A 24276-nucleotide genomic window follows, 5' to 3' on the forward strand; every position below is an offset into this window, starting at 1 on the left:
TTTTTCGTTTTTAAGTGATCTCTGCTGCCGGCCGACCACATTCACTAATAATATGTCATCCATCGCGAATGCCTGACATGTGCTATTATTAGGACAGTTGTAGCGTGATAACTTTTTTTTGTGCGGGCGCTGCATCGCACAGAAACGGCTGTCGTCTTGCAAACGATCTGCGTTTGCCCCCCCCCCCCCCCCCTATATGTAATCTGACGCCAGCGGTCACATGCATGCTTGTTTCGGCGCGATGCATTATGTCGCGCTAGAGAACATCACGACGCGGTAGCTTCGTTTCGGCCCTCTTCTGTCCTCTTCATACCCATTTCAACGTTCAGTGTCCTTACATGAACTGGAGCTGCGCATGCATTTACAATAAATTCAAGAAAAGTAACAGGTACGCAGAACCTGCAGTTAAGATGCGGCACTTGTGTCCGTAAACACAGCAGTGCATTTGTCGAGTCAAGTATTAGATTATTTAATAATTCGCTTGTTGCTTGGCGTCACCGTTTCGTTATAATCGTTCGCTGGCGATGATACCGTCAACAGCGAATTCCGCATACAGCCGGTGCCCTGGAGTTTCAAAATTGAATAGGCTGTGCCCTGCCATTGGCGTATCCAAAGGGCGTTTGGGGATTCGGCTCCTCCCCCTCACCCGTAATGTAATGTTGACATCATTGCGGAACAGCGCAGAAAGGCCAAATCACAAAAAAAAAGCAGGCACAAACAAGCGCTTGTTTGTGTCTCCTTCTCTGGTGTTGGCTTTTTGCGCTGTTCCGCGATGAACTATCACCAACTGGCCCAGCGTACGCTTCTACGAAATGTTGACATTTTTTATGTACATATATACACCCAAACATACAAAGACACGCACGAGCTTAAAGAGGGGGTAGAACCCTCTCCCCCTGCCGAAATAAGTTTTCCGACTACGCTCCTGCACCTTGCATACCTCACTATTTCGAATTGCATGTCCAAGTAGCGAACGAAATTAATCTTTTTCTCTGGTTAATGCGTAATGACCTCCGCTTTTTGTCGGCCGCGGAAGGCGTCTATAGGATAAGCGTCAGGGACGCAGTCTGTTCCATTCGGTGCAGTGTCCCATCGGTGATTTTGTAACGAGGTGCTGTCGAGCCCGATATTTTCCGTCTCTCCATTTTCATGCACTCAGCCGCCAGCTTGTGATTGGAAGTACGATGCGGCTCTAACAGCGTTAGCCTGTGTTAACTGAAAACGATCGCAGTTGAGGCTCTGCGTATGCGCCGTTTCCATTTTTCTTGTCAGTGCGTGTCGCAGGGCTCCGTCGAAAGGCGAAGCAGGACACTGTAGGCCTCGAGTCATTTTCCTCCCGACATTTTGTGCGTGCATCTCTTTCCGATGTCGCAACAGGCGCTCCAACACGGCCCAGCGGCTGGAACGGCTGAAGAAGGAGCGTCGGCTACAAGGAAAGCTGCGTCACGTTGTGTGGAAGGACCAGCCTGCCAAAGAACTCACCGGTCAGTATCTATCTATCTATCTATCTATCTATCTATCTATCTATCTATCTATCTATCTATCTATCTATCTATCTATCTATCTATCTATCTATCTATCTATCTATCCATCCATCTATCTATCTATCTATCTCTATCTGTCTATCTATCTGTCTGTCTGTCTGTCTGTCTGTCTCTCTCTCTCTCTCTCTCTCTCTCTCTCTCTCTCTCTCTCTCTCTCTCTTCCTTTCTTTCTTTCTTTCTTTCTTTCTTTCTTTTCCACTGCGGACTCTGCAGCTTTCTGCTTGCCGTTTTTAGCTTGCAATGGGACTGAGAAGACGGGAAAGTGTCGATTTTCCAGCCACGGCCTGCGTGATTCCTGCACGCGTAGGATCAATCACGGAGGCCGGGTCCCAGGGTTGCTATTTTGGACACTGTCAAATTCCGCCATATTGTCAAATTTCGCATATAATGACAGTATATTTAACCAATCGGAGAGGCCATAGTAGCAGCCCTCTGGGCCAAACAGAGTTCACCAGTGGCGGAATTTGACGACGTCCAGAATATAGCACCCCGGTACACGCGATCACTAGGTTCGTTCGTGGCCACTTGTTACGTAACTTGTTTACAGTGCGCCGTTACTTGTTTGTAAACGTTTATAGAACTTGAAAGCGCGTATGCTTGGGCATGTTGGTAATTCATGTTCACTTTTTTAGCGCACTAAACGAACAAGGACGGAAGAGAAGGACGCGGACACAGCGTTGATAGAACGTGTTGCGGGACTAGTTGGTTTATATTTGCAGATTTAACGAGCGCACATGTTCAGGTCAGTGAAGTATACGCGCTAACTGACAGCGCAGATGTTATAGATTACGAGTTTATTCTTGGTATTGCGTCTACTTAACTGTCCTATCCAGTGTGTGCGCTTGTCAAGCCTGCACGTTTGCAAATTCCTGACAAGCGTAGTACATAGCTTCGTTTTTCCGGTGATAGTTTATTTTTTATCCTGCTAGGTATATTTTTGGTAATTAATCACTCGGCGCAAGACGCGCCCTCATGTGTCCGAACTTTCTGAAATGTTGTCACCAGTTCTATAACAAAGAGCTGTGTTTAATCAGATGAAGTGCGCTACGCGAATAGTGGCGTAGCTCATTCCGGAACGTACTCGAGCACCGGCGCTTACGCTGGCGTGTACGGCGAATCATTCATAAACTGCCGCTGCAGTTGGCCCGTATAGGTCAGGTTTCGACGACTGCGCTCAGTGTTGCAGTCGTTTTGCCGTGATCTGTTTTAGTATCACCGGCGTTTTACGTCCGGTGCTGAAAGTTTACGTACTCGCGAGGTTCCAACGGTCCTCTGTAGCTAGAATCGGGGGATGGGTTTTGTTGTTTTTGACTATACTTCTCCCGGTGCTTTAGTTTCCGCGTTCCGCCGACACAAGTATAGTTTTCTTGTTCTGAACAACCTGCACGTAACCTCTCGTCCGGTCAATCGCTATTTACTTCTCATAACCCAAGTACGGCGAGCTTTGTTGTTGCGTGTGTATCTTAATTAGCTGCTTTGCCCGGAAGCACGAGGCTTCGCGGTCTCTCTGTCTTATTTTATTTCAGCCTGTCTTCATGTCTTTGCGTGGTCAGTCCCGCGTCACTTTTCAGAACTCGGTTGAGGCCGTCAAAAACTTTCCCGCGTCCCCCCCCCCCCCCCCCGCCTCCCCTTTCCTTTGCTACCGCGTCCGCTGTCCCTTTGTGGCATGAGCACGCATTATCTTGTTCCCGCCCGCTTTAATCACTTTGACACGCCCTTCCTCCTCGCCCACCTTCGTAGTTCGTGGTCCTTATAGTTTGGTTGTTTTTCGCGGAGCCTTGTCCTTTTTATATTGCGCGGCGCGTCGAGAAGGAATTTCCGCTCCTTTTAACGCGTCGCGCCGTGTTTGTTCTTGGGTAGCGGACTGCCGCGCGTTCACCGTTGTGTCGCGTAATGGGTTATCTTTGCGGAATGGCGCCCTTTCCCGATTGAGTCGTCGGGCCTGAAAGAACTTTTCTCCATTGTGGGAAACAATGCAGGGACAGAAAAAAAAAAAAAAAAGGAACTTGTTCCAGCTTTCTCGCGCGCGCGCTTTTTTTTTTCTTCCGTCATTTGTTGGGTGCTAGATCGAGGCGAGACAAGTTCTGTGGCAAGACAAACTTTTGAACCCACTGGATATTGCCGACCCGACAGGTTTGTGCCTGGTGGAGTACACTGCGTATGGTAGATACGCGAACACACACACACATATATATATATATATATATATATATATATATATATATATATATATATATATATATATATATATATATATATAATATGCACGAACATTTCGTCTTGAGAAAGGTCAGGCTCTGACCGAAACGTCGACGTAATAAATTAAGTTTTCTTGAAGTGCCACATCTCATACTTATACGGCAACCAAAGGCAACCACACCTTCAACTATATATATATATATATATATATATATATATATATATATATATATATATATATATATATATATATATATTCGACTAGGTTAGCCTAGATTAGCTTTCTCCGTTGGGCTTTTATAATATTTTGTTTGGTTTTCTTCTTTGCTGAAAAAACTGACAAATTGGTGTTTCCGACGTTCCCGTTTGTCAATCGCTGTGTTTAATGATTCAGACAACAAATGAATGAATAAACGAAGAAAATTCGTGTGTAAAGTCGTTTGCGTCGGCCTACAAGAACCTTTATTAAAAAAGATGGGAGCCACTTCTCTTGGGGTCTCTCACCAGCTTTTCGTCAAGCCCAGGTATCTGTAATGGAACTAACGTTATGGCTGGAACATATTTTGAATTTGTTAGGGTGCTTTAGCTTTAGGACATTCGGAATCACTTCAGCTCAGTAGATTTTGTTGGGGTTTGACGTCCCAAAACCACGATATGATTATGAGAGACGCCGTAGTGGAGGGCTCCGGAAATTTCGACCACCTGGGGTTCTTTAAGGTGCGCCTAAATCTAAGCACACGGGCCTAACTCAGTAGATTTGAAGGTTGGGTGAATTGATTACTATTCGTAGTGAAATTGCAGCGCGTCACAATAGACACATGCACTTTAACTCCACACTTCAACAACGCGTCCTCCGGCGCATGGCGTCTGCCTTAGTGTATGCCGCAAATTATTGTATGCGTGCTTAGTGTTGTGTTTGGCATTGCGATAACGCTATGAAAACTATAATTTCGGAACATCATTTTGGTCGTTTCGAGGTGCGCCGTGGTTTCTTTTGAGCTTTGTAAAGTTTCGGAAGCATTCCAGCAGGTCTACGGGTTATGTACTTTCCTCATTCTTTTTCTGTGCGGGAAAATAGCACCGGAAGCCATACTCACATCTGTAAATCTTCGCATGCAATTTGTAACTAAGTTTTCGGTCTAAAAAAAAATGGCCTATTCGTTCGTGCGTTGTGTGCGGCTCGTATAGCCGTGCAGAGCCTATCGTCCCGTGACATTTCCGCTTAGTACTTTTTGTATTGAAATATAATGAAAGTAAGATTGCGTAGTGTTTTTTATAACAATGATTTTTAATGGAAACATTGAATCACAGCAAGTTACCGAATTCATTCTAAAAAAAAGAGATAGGGCGTGCAAACACGGACACAAGAAAGAAGTCAGGACACCACAAACGCCGACTAACAACTGAAGAAACGCACAACGGCTGAAAAGAAAGAAGGCACGAAAACCTATCTGCGCATGCCCATGCAACAGGCGAACCTTCCGGCACGCGTGGCGGTCTACGTGGAAGATAACTGTTAAGGCATTTGATTTCATCTTTATGCAAGTTAATCGACGGTTGGCTCACGCATGCGCTACCACTATTCTCGATATGTCATGCTTCAATCATCAGGCGCGTTTCTTCATTTCTATGCCGGTACAGCACTGCGCATTCATCGAATTTTTGGCGTGCACTTACAATCTCGACAGTGTAAAGATAGATTAGAAGGTGAGCCTCCTGTTAGCGATCTCTTATGTTCTAATAATCTCTGGTTAATGCATCGGCCCGTCTGTCCTACGTAGAAGCGGCCGCAGCTGAAAGGGACCTTATACACCACACTCGTACGGCAATCAGTGAATTTGCTGGTGTGTTTTACGAAACAAATATCGGTCCGCTTCTTGTCTTTTGCTCGCTCATTTTACTCGTTAGTTACCGAAAGTGTTTTTCAAGAAGATTGCCGAACCCAACTTATAGTATTATAAGGACTCTGTAATATATTGGGCGGTCACATTGGGTAGCAGGGGGAAAAAAAGGGGGGGGGGGGGACTCTTAGATTCGATACCCTTGCAGGTCTCCGTCTTCTAGGTTTATTTCACTGGCAACCCCACGTCCAGTTCGGGACCAAGGTCAAACTTTTTTTTTTTAAGCCATCCGTTCGTCTGCTTTATACTTATTATGGGAACATTGAAACGAGCGCTTTCTGTCGTCCTAATGTTGCCAATAGACCTTATGCAAAATTGCTGCCATCTGTCGGAGGTTTGACGAAGCTACCCATTCGGCGTCATGTTGGAGGCTTGCGGCCGAATCGTATTGCTGTCGCTGCTATAACTTCTTGCTTGTATCTGCTTCGATAGTGGGCAGTCGGGGCATAAACCGTCAGATAAGTGTGTAAGGGCCTGCACACGTTACAGGCATTTCCTAGTTATTACGTTGACGGTTATTACGTGTAAAGAACTGCCTCACAGCGAGAAGAAAATACAAGTTTGACACCGCGAGTCACATGTAGGCCTGCCTCGTGGAGAATGAAACTTTGCGCTAGGTTACAAATTTGGTCTGTCTGTTTTCAGTGTAGACAATAAAGCATTGTTAGCTATTTGAATATCATGCGTGTAGTATAGGATGGATGGGAACAAGCGTTAACGCGCGACACGGCTAGGCACAGCGATGACGGTAACAAAGTGCTGTAGACCCAATTCAAAGCGTATTTCATAAGGTACAGCCTATGTCCTGCTGTTGATGAAATGAAAGGCGTTGTCCTCGTTTTTATTTTTTAACTAAAAAATATTTCGCAGCAGTATAGTCACCGACGTATGTTATTATAAAGTTACTGCACGATTGAAATGTAAGAGATTCGCGCATCTCACGCACGTGAAAAGTGAACATGAAAAAGTGTTGTGTCTCCAAGCAGTAGGTGCCGATCAGATGGTGTTTTATTGAATATCCTACCGACATGTGTCCCTATATAACACGATACGCCAAGAATATTAACGTGCACATCGTCACTTTCGGGGCCTGCTGGTGCCTTACAATGTCAACCCGCAGCGGCAAGGCAGTTTTGCGTCGCCGACTGAACGACTGCGAAACCGCCAGCGCTAGCGCACACACGGTCGAATGCAGCACATTTCCCGGAATAGCATTTCTTTTAGTTTCATAAGAAAAGTGCCACGCACTTGAAGCACCTGTTAAAATTTCCTAGCACAGAGGGGTCGATACAGGACTTTTCCGAAGGGTGATCAGCTTTTCGGAGAAACTGATGTGCACTTCTGGGGGTATAAATTAAACAAAAGAAAAGTAAGGGGTGGGGGTCGGTCAGGATATCCGGGCCACCCGTCTGAATCTGGCAGTGGTACCACATGAAATGCTTGAAAAATACGCACAGTGAAGCAATACGCGCGCAAAGAATCCCGCCAAACGCTACCTTGTTAAACTCCACAATCGAAAACAAACTACAAACAACACGCTGCAGCACAATCGGTCCGTTCGCTGAGAATCAATGACGCGCACGAGCTACCTGTCTAACATGTAAGTGTTATCGGAATGCAATAAGCAAGGTAATGTCAACAGCAGCGCAGGCATGCGCGAGTAGCCGCGATGCAGCTTTGAAGCTCGTACACGAAGCGGGTTTGTCTGTAAGCACACGACGCGAAAACTGTGCCGTTCCGGCATGACACGAAAGAGTGTTCTCTGATGAGTGTCGATGCTGTCACATACCGCATATGTTAAGAACGGCGAACGTAAACACGGCGTTAGTCATAAGCAGTAGCCGGAGCAACGAAACGATCTGCTGATTCTCGCCGCCGTGAGGAAATCTAATAACATGAAGGTTAGTTTCCTGCAAACCTTTTTTCAGCCTCGCAATTTCCTCAATGTGAGCAACACGGCACAAGAAAATATGGTGGCACTGCCACTCCTATCAGCCGCCACACGTTGATACGCACGCTCCGTGTGTGCGCATGCGGAGCGCGCTTAGCCTTGAACATGGCGGAAAAGCGCACGGCGCCGCTAGATGGCAGCAATTTTGCATAAGGCCTATACGCTACAGCAGCGCCTTGATTCTACGGTGCAAGGAGGCGTGCCTTCGAAACACTGATATGTTGACTTGCGTTGACAGCTGTGCGCTCGAGTATGTGTATTCTCTCTCTCCTTTATTTCTTTCATTTGTTTAGACACCTCGTCTCTTATATAGAGAAGTGTATCAAGCGCAATATTCTCTTGTATTTGACACGCATGCCTTTACTCGGCGGTATCTCTCTCTCTCTCTGTGCACTTACGTGCGAAGTGTTGTTTATTGTTTTATTGTTATGTAACGACACGGTACGCGCAGTCAACTCTCAGCTGCACTGTGGGGCACAAAACGCGTCTGTTAAAAATTATGTTTCGCGTGTGCTCCCTTGGCCGAGTATTGCATCGTGTCACAATTGTACGCAAGTTTTTGTTGAGCGCTTAGCTCAATTCGGGCACACAAGTGCAGGATCCTAACTCCTTTGCTGGTGCGTTTAGGTGTCCTCCCGTTTGCTCTGGTGTTATGCTCGAGACTTCGAACTCCATTATCTGGCCTTTAATATTTTAATTATTGCATCGGTACGTGAACCGTCTCCAAAAATAAGCCGCGCAGTTTCGTAGTAGGGCGATGAAATTGCAACGTTTGCCTTTCGACCTGCAACGGAGGACAATCTCGTTTACTAGCGAGCAAGGCCCACAAGCTGCGCTGCTGTTGGCACTTCACTTCGAAATCAGTTTCGTAGCGCTGTAGCGGTTTTTTCTTGTTTATTTAATTTTTTATTTTTTTCACTGAACCGTCAACCGAATCGTCAGCGGTAGGACGGAGAGACGTGCTTGTTTAGCCGTCTCATCTTTCCGCACTATGTGTGTCGACGGGTAACTATCGCACGTCATCCCGAGGTAGGCTTTCTGTCGGAGAGTGGCACCCGTTTTCTTTGCTGGTTTGGAGCCGGCGATCGGCAGTGTCGTCGTCTCACGGTGGTGGCATACTTGGTTGCGGAGGGGTCATCCGGCTCCTTATGTCCCCATCCGCGGCCATATTTGTCTTTTCCTACTTGTGCGCGCGTCTGCCCTTGTTTTGCTGCGCTGTGCGCCCGTGCGGAAAGTGGAGGATGCGTTGAGACGTTTTCTCTCTCTTTCTCTCGCCTGTGCGCTGAGCCTTTCTCGTCGCTCGGTGGCTATGATGCGCCGCTGGCGCGCTTCGCAGCCGTAGTACACCGCCAGCGGAGATGAGGTTGTGTGGGGAGGAAGGCGTCCTCCTCCGGCACTCTCTGGTTGGCTGCGGCCGGGCGTTAGTGTATCCTTGGCAGGCTAATTGACTGGCGGCCGGATAGCTGGCTGCCGGCACGCACCCGAGCCGCCGGTAATTACGGCCGAGCCACGGCGGCGACGGGAAACGAGAGACGACGAGCGTCTCGCGTTGCGCTGACAAATGGCGCCAATTTGGACACCCTCACGGTACCCCGCTACTTCTCCCTCCCTCCCCCCGTTTCAGCTACCCCCCTTCACTCAGCTTTGCCACTGCGACCGTACCAAAGAAACGGGAGCTCAACACCTCCCCCTCGCCATATTCCTCTTCGCAGCACGGTGTCCAAAGGCCCGTTTTGCTTCGTTGGTGGCTTTCTTTCTGTGGCCGCCTGCGCGATTCTTTGCCGTTCGCTGCTGCTACGCGTGTGCCGCATCGGCCACCGGAGAACCCGCTCCCAGCCACCCTGAGCCGGAGACTGTGCGAAGGCTTTGGTTGCCCGCGATAAATAAGGTGCCAGCAGCCGCGGCGGCTCCTGTGTCGCGCCTCTACGGGCGCGTGGGCTGTTGCTTTTCCCGCAGGGCCCCTGTGCCGTGTATGAGAGCCGCGCTCGGATCATTGCGCATTGCATGTTTCGGCTTTGTTTTTTTATCGCTTTCCGTGCGAGAACTTCGCTACACTAGAGACAGAGCGAGTGAGCGAGCGAGAAACGAGGGATTTAGTACGGTGCGACTCGTTACGAGTCTATTCATTACTTCGGCTGCCAAATAACTGCTTTGAAAATAGGAGTCAAGCTTGTTAGTGCGTCGTCGCGACTTGCCGTCTTCTTTGGGCAGTGCCGAAGGTGTCGGAGATTGAGCAAGACGAAAAAAAAGTGCGTTTCTCTCCTCGCCCCCGTCAAAAAGATCGTTTTGTAACATGCACAAGTCTCATATATCTTAGTTTAGTAGATCGCGCTCAGGGCTTGGCGAACAGGAAACACTTTGGCAGTTGAACCATCCCCATGAAAGCAGCTGATGTCTCCAGGCCTCTGCACACGTACAAGTCAGCACGTGCTGTCGCAGAGAGACAGATGGTATGGGCGTGTCTCACTGCATGAGGTGAGACAGGAGATCATTGAGTCCAGCAGCATGAAAGTGCATTCAAATAAACAGCCTAGATGTTATCAGTTCGAACACTGAAGATTATCTCCTGAATGACAGGCATTTTTTATGAAGCATTTAGATGTACTTTCTGCTTATTTGTCTAACTGTGTTTGAAGTCAACATTTGCGTGTCGGAATCGCGCCATCGGGATCGGGCAAATATTTAGTTAAATTACTGCAGTAGCGGCGCCACGATTTTTTCACTAAGAAAGGGGGGGGGGGGCGTGGAGGTAGAGGGTGGCAGGCAGGCAGGCAGCCCCTTGCCCCCCGCTGGCGCCGCCCCTAAATCACTGTTGTACATGCACGCATGCACCGAACACCCTCACCACTCTTATTCTGAAAAGTTGCTAATACACTTTGATAAGGCACGTTGATCAAACGCACGCTGCGGATGCGATCTATTTAACGAAGCGAAATGTCCGTGTTGAATGTGTAACAGTAGGACATTGCAGTGGAGGGGAATGACGGGAGTTCATCTCGCTTCAAGTTTCTGAAGACGAAAAACTACTAAAGCAAAAAATCTCCAAAATATTGCACAGTGATTTTGGCGCGCAACTGACACATTAGGCACACACTCAGAGTGTCTTTTTTTCTTTTTAAGAAGGGGGGAGGGGAGAAGAGGAGGTGGCGGCTGCCGATTCTGACACGAGGAAATACTTTCTCCACTGCAGCCTCAGAAGTGGACGCCTACTTCCCCCGCAAGGACACTGGCGGGACCGTCCGCCGTTCCGGCAAGTGGTCTTCCCCCGTGGACGGCGAAGCTCCGCAGAGAAGTTCGGCGCTGGCACGACAGCTGGAGCAGTTTCCCGTGGCGCCCAACAACCCGTTCAATGAGTACACGCGCTTTGATGGCAAGGTGAGCACGCGTGCCAGTAATCAACATCAGAAACGAATCAAAAGGACACCGCTTGTTCTCGCCTTCACTAGCGCTTCAAGCAGTTGTTATAGAATGGAAAGTGGAGGGTTGAAAGAATGACAGCAGTAAAAGACTGAGCTGTGGATAGAATGTTGTGGAGTGCTCCTGCAAGATGAGCTGAAGTGAGCCAGTGGCAGAGAAGTATAGCACTTCCCAATGGCTCCTGCGTGCCATACTGCAGCAGCCAGTATGGGGTGTCCTGAAAGTCCATGCCTACTTAAACAATCTTGTACTTAATATCCCCTTCGTATACCAATTACAATGAACCGTCTGCAATTGTGTCAAATTCGCACATCATAATTCTAAGGCACTCGATACTGCATTCCAAGAAAATGAAGTAATATGTTTTGTGCAAGCTTTGGTAATTATTCCTATTTAGCATGTAATGAACCTCTTCAATAACGAAAAAAAGTCACAATTTCGCCGCAAGGGCGAAGCAATGAATGCAATAGCAACAAATTGGAATGTCACGCGAAGGATGGCAAGCAGCTCGAAACGTGCAGCGCCCTGCTCAAGCACAAAGGACGCACGAAAAGAACACACACAGGACGAGCGCGAACTAACAACGTTCACAGCTCGACATTTAAAGCACGCTGCTCAAACACAAAGAAGGACACACACAATGAACACACAGGTATACACAGGACGAGCGCAAACTAACAACTGTCATAGTTCTTACTTCTTTGTGTTTGAGCAGCAAACTTTAAGCAGATAGGCCTAAACAGCCACACACTACGCAACCTTTTGCAAACGCGGCCGCTGCTGCGAGCAAAGTGATCTTCGTGCACTCTGTAACTTCAACGCAAACTTTGAGGTGAAAGCACAAGACGTACAAACTGCCCCAACACAAGATAAGCGTGCGTGCACAGACTACGCTCTGCAGGGCAAAGTACAGGTGGTAGAGGAGCGCGCACACAGCAGCGAGCGGGGCGACAACCTTTAAATCTCGCCATCTTGCCGGTAGTGCTGAGAACAAACTGAAATGCCTCCGAGCGCTGTGTACCGCAAGTGGTATATGGCGTATATAAATAGCTCGCCGTTAGTTTGTTGAAGGACGTACGCTCCGTGGCCGAGCCGTCTGACGCCACGCGCTGCGGAGTGAGGGGTTGCACGTTCGAATCCCCAGTCGCGCGCTTCGGAAAATATTTTTCTGAATTATTTTTCTTTGTGGCTTTTATATATAGTATATATATACATATAGGGGACATGACGACGACGGCAAAAACCAGCCAAGAGTGTCCATGAAATTGCTATCGCAATAAAAAGATGTAGGCAAGAAAGAGAGATTCAGTATGAAAAATCTTATTTCACGTGGTTTCAAAAGTACCAATAAAAAACATTCTGACGAAAATTTCTTTTCCCAAATGTTAAAAATGGGTGACCACAAATGAGACTTTATTTCGAAATATGGTGAAAATGCCACTGATAAAGGCGAATTCTTGCTTTGAGTGTTTCAGATATTTTTTTAATGATACCCAAAGACCAATGGCATACCTTTTGTTCACACTACTTTGTATGCAAACATAATATTATTTGCAAAACTTTAAGCAGATAGGCCTAAACAGCCACACACTACGCACTCTGCCCACTGCCGTTTTGTTTTGTTTGCACACCAGCCACTAACGCTGACTTCTGATGCTCACTCTTGGAGTATGGGTAAAAGGACACTCTGAGTGAGAAAGGCTTGGGGTTTTGGCAAGACTGAGCAGTTTGTTGTGTATAATTTGCTTAAGAAGTCATATCCACGAACGTGGATGCAGGTAGTGAAGGGGAGAAATATTTAATTTTTTCTGCAGTCAGTCATGTTATATTTTGTGGGAATCGTGTGCGCCCTCCCCTTTGGCGCCTTGTTCCCCAGCTAGCGCATGTGCTGGCCCCATGCTGCTCGAGCGCCGGGAACCGCCGTTAATCGGCGACATGTCTACCGTGGCTACGCAGCCAGGCCTTTTTGGCTTGGTGCGAGCCATGCGTCGGTCTTCCCCGCATGGAGCCACGTGTCCGGACATGTCTGGACGATGTTCACCACACGCGACGCTAGCACACGTCACTGCGCTTCGCCTGTCCTCATTGGCCGCCAGTGACAACCCCCTCTCCCATGAGCTCGCTTCTGTCTGGTGCTGGCTCTCCGCGGGAGATGTTTTCAGGCCTGCACGACAGGTTGACTCACTGCTCTGCAGGCGGTGTCTCGACCGTGCGCTCAACTGCTGCCCTTAGTGGGATAGTCGCAGCACCACTGGCAAGCGTACTCGACTGGTCTTGCGGAGTTTCCCTTTTACGGCCTGCAAGCCCACGACTCTCGCGCTGTGCTGCATCTTGGGTTAATAAACCCATCTTTGTTGACAACCTGCCTCGAGTGCCTTTTCTGCGCCGTGTCGGTGAGTCGACGAACCCGGCCATAGCATCTGTGTGCAACGGCAGTGGAGAATGTCGCGTCCCTTCCCGGTCGCCTCGTGGGTAAGCTTCGCGCAAAACCTATCTCCACAATTTTTACATAAGAAGAATCAAATTGTAGGCTCAGAGTGCATGCACAAGGTGTTTTTGGTAGTATTCATTTTGAACAAACAAAAATATTACTTTTGATGTTGCTCTTGGAACGCGGCAAATCGACTGAGCTGTCGAACATCGTAATGACTTCACCAAAATGGTCGGCTACAGTTGTATGCAGCACATTGAGGTTAAGTCAAGACACATCAACTATGCAGAAGGTTCAATTCACCCTATTTGCAATGTCTTGCTCTTTCTTGGCAACTAGTTCAAAGAACTGGCAAAAACAAGTTGCATCCACATATGTCGACGTTGCGCCTCAATGGGATATATTATTAACCTATTTGAGTGGGACAGTCTCTATCACTGACAAGTGAGGTCGAGATATTCTTATCCATGCAAGACAGGAAGAGGACAACACCAATGTTTGTTAACTCGAATTTCAGCAGACTCGTGAATTTGTGCGGCACTGCTATGGAATGTGCTTGCTAGTGCAAACCGTTGTAGCGTTGCATCTGTTGCAGTGTTATGTGGTTTCATTTGCAAGCCTGGGCAGTGAAACGAGTTCACGAAAGCAAGGCAGCAGACTGGGGAACAAATGCACGCATATATATTCAAAATGTCTTATGAGCATTGCAGCACAATTTCAGCTGGATTTTGCAGGGGCTATGCGTAAACGATTACGCATGTTTGTGGTCACAACTTGAGCCCTTTGTGTACTTGTAAGCTGGAATAAAGAAATATAAATATTTTCTCTCCAAAGTGAAATTTGTTTAATAAGTTTATAAATTATTGGAAATATAAAGTTGGCTTTTCAGACACCCTGGCCACGCATTCTTCCTGCTGTTGCATCATTGCATGAGTAGTGATGTGCAACCAGAAGATCAGCTTTGAGTTTTCTGAGGTCACTGACTAGGTTAAAATTAGGGGTGTGCGAATATTCGAAATTTCGAATATTTTTCGAATAGCGTTTGCTATTCGATTTGATTCGCACTGAAATTTTGCTATTCGAACTATTCGAACTTCCTAAAAGCAAATACAGTCAACGTCAGATTGAAAGTGACCCCCTCAGATTTTCGATATGCTTCACCTCGTTACACTCTCGCATTGCGGCAAAGCTGATTTTCAAGCTCCGTTACGGTCGAACTGTGCCAAGAGAGAACGTCCGATTGGAAGTGGTCCCTAGATTTTTCAATATGCTTCACCCCATCACACTCTGGTATTGCAGCAAATCTGCTTTTCAAGCTCCGTTACGGTCGAACTTTGCCAAGACACAGTCAACGCCCAATTAAAAGTGATCCCTAGATTTTCAATATGCTTCACCTCATCACACCCTGGTATTGCGGCAAAGCTGCCTTTCAAGCTCTGCTACGGTCGCAAATGTAACTCAAGAAAACGCTGGTTCCAACATGGAGATGAAAGATGTGGCAGAGGTGGGGGCTCAATTAATGCTGTTTTGGACCTGAAATTTGGGCAGGAAGTCCGAAAAATCGGAAGCCGAAGCTTTTTAGCATCCAAAATTTCAGATGCTCTTATATATCGATGTTTACGAGGCAGATTTGGAACTCCGGACTTGAAGGGAGCACACCCTTGTCCTGCCACATCAATTGGGCTTCCACAGAAATTGAAAGAGGAGGAGAAGCTGAGGAAATGGCATCTTTGCCTATCACGTGTAAAGTGTTCTCAGCAACACTTTGGTTGCACCAAATCATGTACATAAATACAATTCGGCCTCTACATTGCCTCATTCTTGATAAGACAACTATGAAACACCACCCCACCAATGCTTCATCAACCTACCGAAAAGAAACACTTTCATGTTGCTATCTCATAAGAGTATGCTTAGGAATCCCCTCTAAGTTTTTTGTCTGCAATTTCGTTTCGAAGTATTAAAAAAATATTCTAGAAATATTCGAAAAATATTTGATTCTATTCGCACTCACACTTCAATATTCGAATTCGCTTCGCACCCAAAATTTTGCTATTCGCACAGCTCTGCTTAAAATGTTAAAATGAAACATAGTTTCTTATCATTGTTCATAACAGCAGTCAGTCAGCTCATCAAATTCACAGAGCATTCGTAAATGCGATTAATTTTTCTGTGATTATGAAATCATCTAGCATATTCTCTGGTGAAAAGAACATTTTTTTTATACATAACACACTTTTAATTAATTCTTTCCAGAGCTAGGATTTTGTAGTAATTTCTAGGCTAGAGCCTTGCTACACTGAATAAAATAAAAACGCCTTTCTTAGGTGAGTAGCCAAATTTCTTGTCATGATGCCTGGCACCCACACGATAATGGTATCATTGGCAGCAGGGAACAAGGGGTCATTTATTAAAGGTAAATCTGTAGTGAGGACCATGTCTAAAATATTTCACCAGAATTGTCATTTCTTAGCACTTGGTCATAGTGTTCTGCAAACCACAGGAGACGCCCATTAAGTCTCACTTTAACGTAGTCGTGATCAAAGCACATAGGTGTTGTTTTTTAAATTAGGTTGTCTTTGTTTTATTTGTGAAAAAACAATGATAATAAAGAGCCAGAAAAACTAGATCTACAGGGAAATTTCACTCCAAAAAGCTCTCGATGATGTCAAAAATAAGTGTTCTAAAAAAGTACCCTCATATTTCCTGTGAATACAATATAGTATATTTTTGTGTACATGTGAGCAGTATAAGTACAAAGTAGTGGTATAATGAGCTTTGAACGTCCTTCCTCCTTTTCTGTTTTTTTTTTCTCTCGACCCTTTTTCTTTCTTTCTTTTTAGAATTATGCCTTTATAAAAGCTACTGAAGTCTGTGTTATCTGCAGTCATGCATGCTTGCCAAGTTTCCCAAATTTTTTATCCACGTTTACGACCTTGGGCTTCTTCTACAGTTTCACACAAGTTTTGTCGACTTCTACCAAAAATAAAGTCGATTTATGAAAGAACTTTGGTCATCAGTCTCTGACCTCAGCACTGGGAGTCTTCTGAAGTTTACACATATTTCTGGAGCAGATAAAATCTACAACAGCAGCGCTAGAAGAGGTCACGGTGACATAACCAAAATAAGTTTATTCTCAGTCTCTGCTGCTCCAAGATGGCTGCTTCTGCTTGTGTGCCCTCTCTGTTGTTAATCATTGTTGATAAAGTGCATATACATATCCCAAGAAAGGCGCATGCTCTGGGCAAGCTTCAAAAATAAATGCTTGCCATTCTCTTCCTCTTGTGCGTCTTAGCCATGGAATTTTCACGAATGTCTAAGTTCACCTGTTTCCACGTGTGGTCATGGGATCGTTTTACATGTGATGCGGGGCTATGTCACAGTGTAAGCAGAGTTCTGCACGCGCACATTGGTTGCCCAGGTGAGCGAGCCAGCACACCGTCGGATCAACATCTACATGAGCATGCTGCCTCCGGAGGAGCGGGGCTTCCCCATTGCGGTGTCGGCATTGCCTGGTGCCCGAATCCAGGACCTCATAGGCCTCGTCTGTTGGCACTACACCAACGAGGGGCGTTCACCAAAACTCAGGTACGCGTCCCTTTTTTTGCTTCCCATCACTCTCTTCTCGTGCTGATTTTGGTAGCTGGTTTCTCATCTATTGCGATGCCATGTTTATATACCATACTCGGCGAAACTGCTTCATTGAGCAGTACGAGAGGGAACACCCAAATTGTTTTCAAGAGGCCATATTGGCTAAACACTGATTCCTCACACGAGCGTTCAATGTGATATAAATGTTTGTCAGAATACTGCTTGTTTGATTTTAAAATCTCGGGTTCATTTGATAAATTGAGTAATCATTGTTTAAAAATTAAATTGATGTTCCCGATCGCATTGCCGATGACTGTACTGTTTTTATATCTTTTATGTCATGCCATCATTATGCAAACTCTTGAAGTGGAAACCTCATTCCTACATGCTGATAGGGTGGTTAACAAAAAAAATCGCTGCTCTTGCTTGAACTGGTGAATGCTGCTCTGGGCCTCCAATTTTTTCATTGCGCTTCTAGGATACGAAAGTTAAACAGATTTTTTTTTTCCGGTACTGTTTGTTGTCAACGGACTTTCTCATCAGACATATGTCAGATAGCAGTAAGATGCCCTGTTTCAACTGCATGCTGCAAATGAGCCACTTCAAGTCAAATTATGTTTGCAGTACTCTTGTATTGAATACATGAGGCAACAATATTATTTCTCACAAAAATCATGAACTGGGTAGTCTGATACAACATGTGCCCACACTACCTTTGTCCAGCAGTCACCAGGGTGTTACTACAAGATTGAATTCTTGAACCTGTAGCTATGTTTCTGACATTACACTGTGGTAGGTGACCGAGGGGAACTGGCTGCGGGCATTCGGGAAAGAGGTAGCCAGGCGGAGGAGGCTAAGCTTTAGCAAAACTGGACCATCATCGTTTATCCTTTGTATGTAGCTATAGGCACTGGACAGTGTACTGGACTGCTCTGGGAATGTCAGAAATTCATTTATGCCATATTTCTGCACTTGAGCACCCCTTGGGCTTGTTGAAAAAACACATCCTACGGAAAGCTGACACGGCTATGAACTGCTCTGCCAAATATTACAGTCATGTGCGCCGCGTAAAGGCCACCAGCGGAGCGCGAGGTTGCCGTTTCCTCAGGCGCCCTCTTTTGAAACAGGCCGGTTCTCACTCTCGTCGGTGGGCGGGGCGTCTGCACGTTGACGTCGCGGATCTGCCAGTTTACGTCACAAGAGACATAGCATGCTTATTGGCCGATAGCCGACATAAATCGAGAGCGGCGTTCGGATCAGATGCGCTTCTTGCCGCGGGGTGCCGCCACTTGCCGGCGCCGCACTCCTCAGTACACGGTAGCCGCACTCGTGCGAGCGAATCACAGCGGGAGAGCGATTGTGTTTCATGACGCGCGCTGACGTAACTTCTTTCCCCCGTGCCATCCCTCCCTGTGTAGCTTCCAGTGCGCTCGTCGGCACGAGAAAAGAGAGAAAGCGCTGGGAGCGTGCGCCAAACCCCCGTAACTCCGCTGATTCTTGACGGATTCGAGAAATTTTTGCGGCAATCGATTCGGGAGGCAGTAAACTCCGATACTGAGGTCATTAGATCATTACTTGGAAAAGTGGTTCATGACCCCTTTAATATGCTTTATGCTTTCAATAGGCGACAGTTTGAACGTGCCGCTGGTCTCAGTTCAGGACTATTTCAAGTGCATGGTGTTTCATTTAAGCATTGCCAGTTTTCTCTCGGTAGTAGATCGCTTTATAAACATACAGACGTGATTGAGGAAAACTGGATGAATCATCTGCTTTGGCACCATGTTTTGTGTCACTTGCAGTTTCGAAACGCTTCATTGTATGGCCACTGTGCTATTGCACCACGGTCGTATGAGAGAGCTGAATTTTTTTTTTTGCCACTTTGCTATAATGCAAGAAGAAGCCTTATATAGTACCTTTTGGTTAGCGTGTAGTGACACTGTGCCTTCCCAATAGGTACATATTAACAAGCTTTTACTGTGGTGCATAAAATTTTGGGGTGGGGACTTGTCAATTTGTCTGGGGGTTTCTTGGGGTGTCAGTTTCTTGACACTTATCGGTTACAATCAGGTAAACATGATATATTGCATGTTATGACTTTAGGAGAAATTACTCAGGGCGTGTTTGCAAAATTTTTGTGTAATCCCCCCCCCCTTTCTTGAATCGCAGAAATAAGAATAAAAAAGTGTAAAAATTGTACAAGTAAATAGGGTAATTAGTGCTTTACCGATAGTGTACTCTGAATAGCTTGATAATGACTCAACTACCAACAGTAGGAATGATCCTGTTGAGAATCACCAGCAGCCACACCTGAAACAAATGCATTTGTGACCTTGTCCACAAATATTGGAAAGCAGAGGAAATACTAGTATAATCTGATGAACTTCAGATTGCAGTATAATGCAAGACTGATGCTAGAGTGATATTGTGCGACTGTGCTTAGTGCTGATGTTTCTCTGGTACTTAGTGTGTTCACCACACGTGTGCACCTATGCAGGCCAAGTGTGTCTCAGTACTGCTTGAGAATTGCAGAAGAAAGTGGTGAAATCGATGAGGACTTCCCGCCGCTGGACCCTCGGGAACCTGTGACAAAGTTTGAGTTCCCGTACCTGGCCTTGGCCGAGGTGGAGAGAGAAGATTTTCCCGCAGGACCTCTGCTCACCTTGTGAGTTGTTTTACCAATGCAGTGGTGCAGTCACCAAAGCACTCTTTGAGCTCATACACTTTCAGAACATTAGCTGAGCATATGCATCACAGAGCTAGCACTAATCACTCTTGTGCAGACGTAATCCACGGGGGCCATCACAACAGTGCACAAAAGATGAACAAGTAGTCAACACACTTAGAGGCACTGTACTTATTTTTCACAAGTACGCGATACATTTGTACAATAGAACCTCATCGATACATTCCTGTCGCATGTTTTTGCTGTTATGCTTTGAAATGCCAGTCCCGCTTCTTTGTCTCGTCCAGTAGCTACATTGTGAAACACATCGTAACTTTTGAGCTTGTTTGACATTGTAGTCAGTCTGAACATAGGCGGTGATCATCAAAGCTGAAGGCGACACGGACACTCTTATGAGTGCCAACACCTTGTGCAGTTACATTGATACACAAGGAGTCAGATAAACTGGAAAAGAGAAAAAGCTGTTGGCTCGGAATTGACCTGTGCAGCATATGAAAATCCCAAGCTTCATTTAATGCAGTCAGCAGTTACGACAGCTGAAAAAATAAAGTGTTCGATATTCAGTTTTCGTTCTGGGCAGTAATAGCACACTCTATTTGATGTGTTTGCATTTGCTTAGCTTGCTTGTAAACTTCAAATAATGTTCTTGTGCGAAGTTAACTTTTTCACTCTAGTGTCATCACAAGCATTATGGGATGCTAAGTTTACCAGGATCATGTGTCATTTTTTTCTGAGGTCCCCTAAAAAAATGTTCACCATATTTTACAGTGCAGAAAATGTTTATTTGCAGGGGCTGAACCTGCAACCTTTGGATTCCCTTCCTTCATTTATATCACAATTTAGATATAGATAGAGAAATTTCGGCTTTCTAACACTACTTTGAAGCTTTCTCCTTTTATGCTTAAAAAGTAACTGCAAACCAAGCACAAAATGCATTGTTTTGAGCATGCTTATTTCTCTTCGCATCGTTACACACTAGAAAAACAATAGGCCACTACATGCAGTGTCCAGACTGCAAAGGGCATGATGCAGTCAAGCTGCATTGCATACGCTGTAGTTGCAGCTGGACTCAGCTCTGAGTTGAATCTGTTTTCTGGTTGCACTCCGCATGTGGAGATTGTCTGTGAGCGATCGCAGCCAGATTTACTTAGGAAGCGTCAGTGGCTCAGCGTTGCACTTGTCCTTAACCACGAAGTAACTTGCATTCTCTGTGCGAGACTGCTTTCATTTTTCTTGTCTTCCTTCGCTGCTTCCAGTAGTAGCGCTGCTGCAGCTTCATACTTCAGTCCTTGTTCGTGCTGCTACAGGTTTTATAATAAAGGACATACTAGATTTCTTTCCTCACAAAAGTTAAAATTAAGGCATCAGTTTGTTCTACCAACCATTGTTTGTTAGAAAAACTTAACTAGAGGTGTTGTTTTGTGTCCTGAGCTGCTGCTGCAATGCTAGGGTATCTAGAATGGTTAGGTGTGGTAAATGCAGAGCGTTCTCCTTGCGAGACAATTGTCCCCTTTCATGCTGATGCCATTAGGGGCCATATAGGCGCTGCTGCATCGGGCGGGGGAAGCCGTAGGGGCACCGCCATCGTTACGAAATGCTCAAGGTGCCGTCTGCCACAGCACCTGCATCGTTTTCTTCTACAGCAGTCGTGGCTTTGTATTTTACGCAATTTAACAGTCTAGAAATTTCCACGTTTGATTACGCGCTAGAACTTTTGGATTTACGGGAGGCCCTGCAAGAAGGCTTCGGTTTCTTGGCATGAGCACCTCGGTGGGCCTGCGGGGTCTGATCACTTGTGAACAAGCAATTGACAGTTTGTTTCTTTGTTGTTGTTTTTTGCACAGCTTGTTTCCATGCTACATGTGTTTTGGGCATAAGCCATATGTCTAAAAATTAACTAGGCAGTTATGACGTGTAATTGGCACTCTCAGCACGACTTACACTATTTATTGTGCACTTCACTGCATCACGCAGTACTTGTTCTTACAAGAAACGAGGTGTTTAAAAAAAAACGAGGATGAGAAACACAGAATTGAATTGGGTCAAGCCTTGTGCTTTGCATTTGTTGCAGTGCACATACAGCTTATTTCTTGTTGTGTATGATGTTTAAATGAGCTTACTTTCCACAATAGTGATGTGTTTCTTTCTTGTCCAGTACATGGTCTGATACTATGTTGTAATTGAGAGTGCATTTATCAATATCCTTTTATTAACTATTTTGGACAGCAGCCCAATACACCATAGACCCTGTCGAAACCGCCTTAATGAAATTATATGTAACTTTTGCCAGCAATGGAAAACCCTGTATGTCGGCATGAATTTCAGCTACTTCTTTGCTCCATTGGCTTTGGCAGGTAAAGAAAGCTTCGGTATGAAAAACTGAAGGCTTTATTTCATCGTAGAATACTGTACATACTTAGAATACTGTTGTCAGCACATTACAAATATAGCTAAAAACAGTCTCCCTTCGTGGGTTCACACCTTAGCGCTCTCTGTGACCAAAAAAAAAAAAAAAAATGTGGTGTGCCTTCATGATGAGCATGTGTTCACATAAATTACGTATTTTCATTTCAAAACTTGTGGCAACACACCATTGCATAGTCCATTGCCATTGAACGACAGTTTATGTACAGTCAAACTTCAATATACTATAACAGAGTGATTTTTGCAGCAACAAGCTTTATTAAATCACAAATTTTGTTCAGTAAAGTTTCCCATGTTTTAGTAGCAAAATCTACTTCACAGGTTCCTAGAAAAAGACCTGGAGCTGAATTCTCAAAGCTTTTTGTTCGTAAGTGTCGTTTTCCATTGGCCGTCCATCTTCAGTTGGCTGGCGATTGCTCTTAGACATAAACAGCTGTAACATGGGCGCCTATTTGTGAATAAGGACACGGGGGAATAATGTTTTCTCAGTAAGCGTACTGAACATAACCCAGCAAGAAACTTGACATATAATTACCGGATCAAAAGCGCTGGCAGGCGAGATAGAAATTGCACTAACACCAAAGTTTTTGCACAGACACCATGTACTACAAGTGGCCACCATGACATAGCATTACGCATGCACATATGCAGTGCTCAGCGATCGAAACGTGATACTTGGAGTGGCTGCGGGTGTTTGTTGCACGGCTGGTGAGTGCTCATGAAAGTGAGTTGATGTATTGTGCTGTATGGCGAGGAGGAGAACAAAGAAAAGAAAAGGCTGTCTCTGCTTTCGTCCTTTTCTCTGTTATATCTGTCCTTATGGCTTGGAATTCCTGGTAGCCTTGTACTTCGTTATGCAAAATGCAAGAAATGCAGAATCAAGTCCTTCGTAAATCGCAGCCGATGATCCCCCATGGTGAAAGCGGCTGCTTCACATAAGTTCAGAGTTGAAAGGTTTGCAACGCTCCACCGCCGCAGCCATGAAATGCAGATTGAACAACTGTTGACCGCATGCAGTAGCAGCACGGCATTAACTTCAGTTCATTAGCTGACTTGCACAAGCACTCACCAGTGGCACAACAAGCACAGGCAGCCACATGCTGAGAGTATAATGTTTCGATTGCTGAGCATTGTACGTAACTGTCAGCGTTGCTGAACTTTTCATAAAACTTACAAATTAAAGTTCATTCTACGATTTCATTCAGTGTTTAAGAAGTGTCTAAAAAAATAAGTTCTGTTCACAAAGCTGTCTTAAAGCTCTTGAAAGGTGAGCCAACATGAGATTACAGCAATACGTGTGCAAGCAAGAAATCGTGATGGTACCTGAGGCACCCTCTTGTGGCAGTGTAAGGTGCCACACAAACTAAAGACTTCTTGCTACAAGCAAGTTATCATGACCTTACTATTGGTCCCTGTTCTCTCACAAATCTCCCACTCCAAAAGTTATTTCATATGCATCGAGTATAAGCGGAGCTATCGTACAAAACTAGTGTTTTATCTCACTTTTCATCGCCACGAGTGCTCTGAAAGCTACACAGGGGTGGGAGGGATGGTAAGGCAGTGATGCACGGCCTTTATCGTGTGTCACGCCCTTGAGCACTTTCTCTCATTTTTTGTTTGACCGTATTGGCCACTAATACTGGTCCAGATATGCGTGGCGTCGGCCAGGGGCGTAGCCAAGGGGGGGGGGGGGGTGGGGGGTTCAAAACCCCCCCAAATTTTTCAGTTTTGCTTGCGTATATATACACGCACACATAGAAACGCACGCACAAACATACATAAAGTATGGTTGAACACCCCCAAAAAAAATTTCTGGCTACGCCCCTGGCGTCGGCATATTATACTGCACCCCATGGGCAGCAATGGTACCTATGCAGCGCAGCATGGGACCTCCGAAATTGTGTGCTGCTGTGCTATTTGGGAAAGCAGCCAATACCTGCCACAATCACTTGCTCCTGCCTGCTGTGTTGTTTGCAGAGGAGAGAACAAGGGATCTGTGGCTGTGTTTGACACAAAATTGTAAGTTCCCTGGTGTGCATGATGCAATCCGCCTTTTTCACGACACCCTGGCGCATGCGCTCTCCCCTAGCGGAAAAGTCACGAAACGTCTCTTCATCTTGGAAGCTTTGCTTCTG

At 45.7% G+C, this 24276-nt stretch overlaps 1 protein-coding gene across 1 annotated transcript in view; it reads left to right on the forward strand.

Moving 5' to 3' along the window:
* LOC119379571 (target of rapamycin complex 2 subunit MAPKAP1-like) overlaps positions 1 to 24276 on the forward strand; it is a 111868-nt gene that overhangs the window by 66817 nt on the left and 20775 nt on the right. The window contains 4 exon segments of the mRNA XM_037648875.2: positions 1378 to 1484; positions 10786 to 10970; positions 16865 to 17031; positions 19529 to 19696. Coding sequence (XP_037504803.1) covers positions 1378 to 1484; positions 10786 to 10970; positions 16865 to 17031; positions 19529 to 19696 — 627 coding nt within the window.

Source organism: Rhipicephalus sanguineus, chromosome 1, assembly GCF_013339695.2.
Source record: "Rhipicephalus sanguineus isolate Rsan-2018 chromosome 1, BIME_Rsan_1.4, whole genome shotgun sequence".
NCBI classification, from domain to species: Eukaryota; Metazoa; Arthropoda; class Arachnida; order Ixodida; family Ixodidae; genus Rhipicephalus; species Rhipicephalus sanguineus.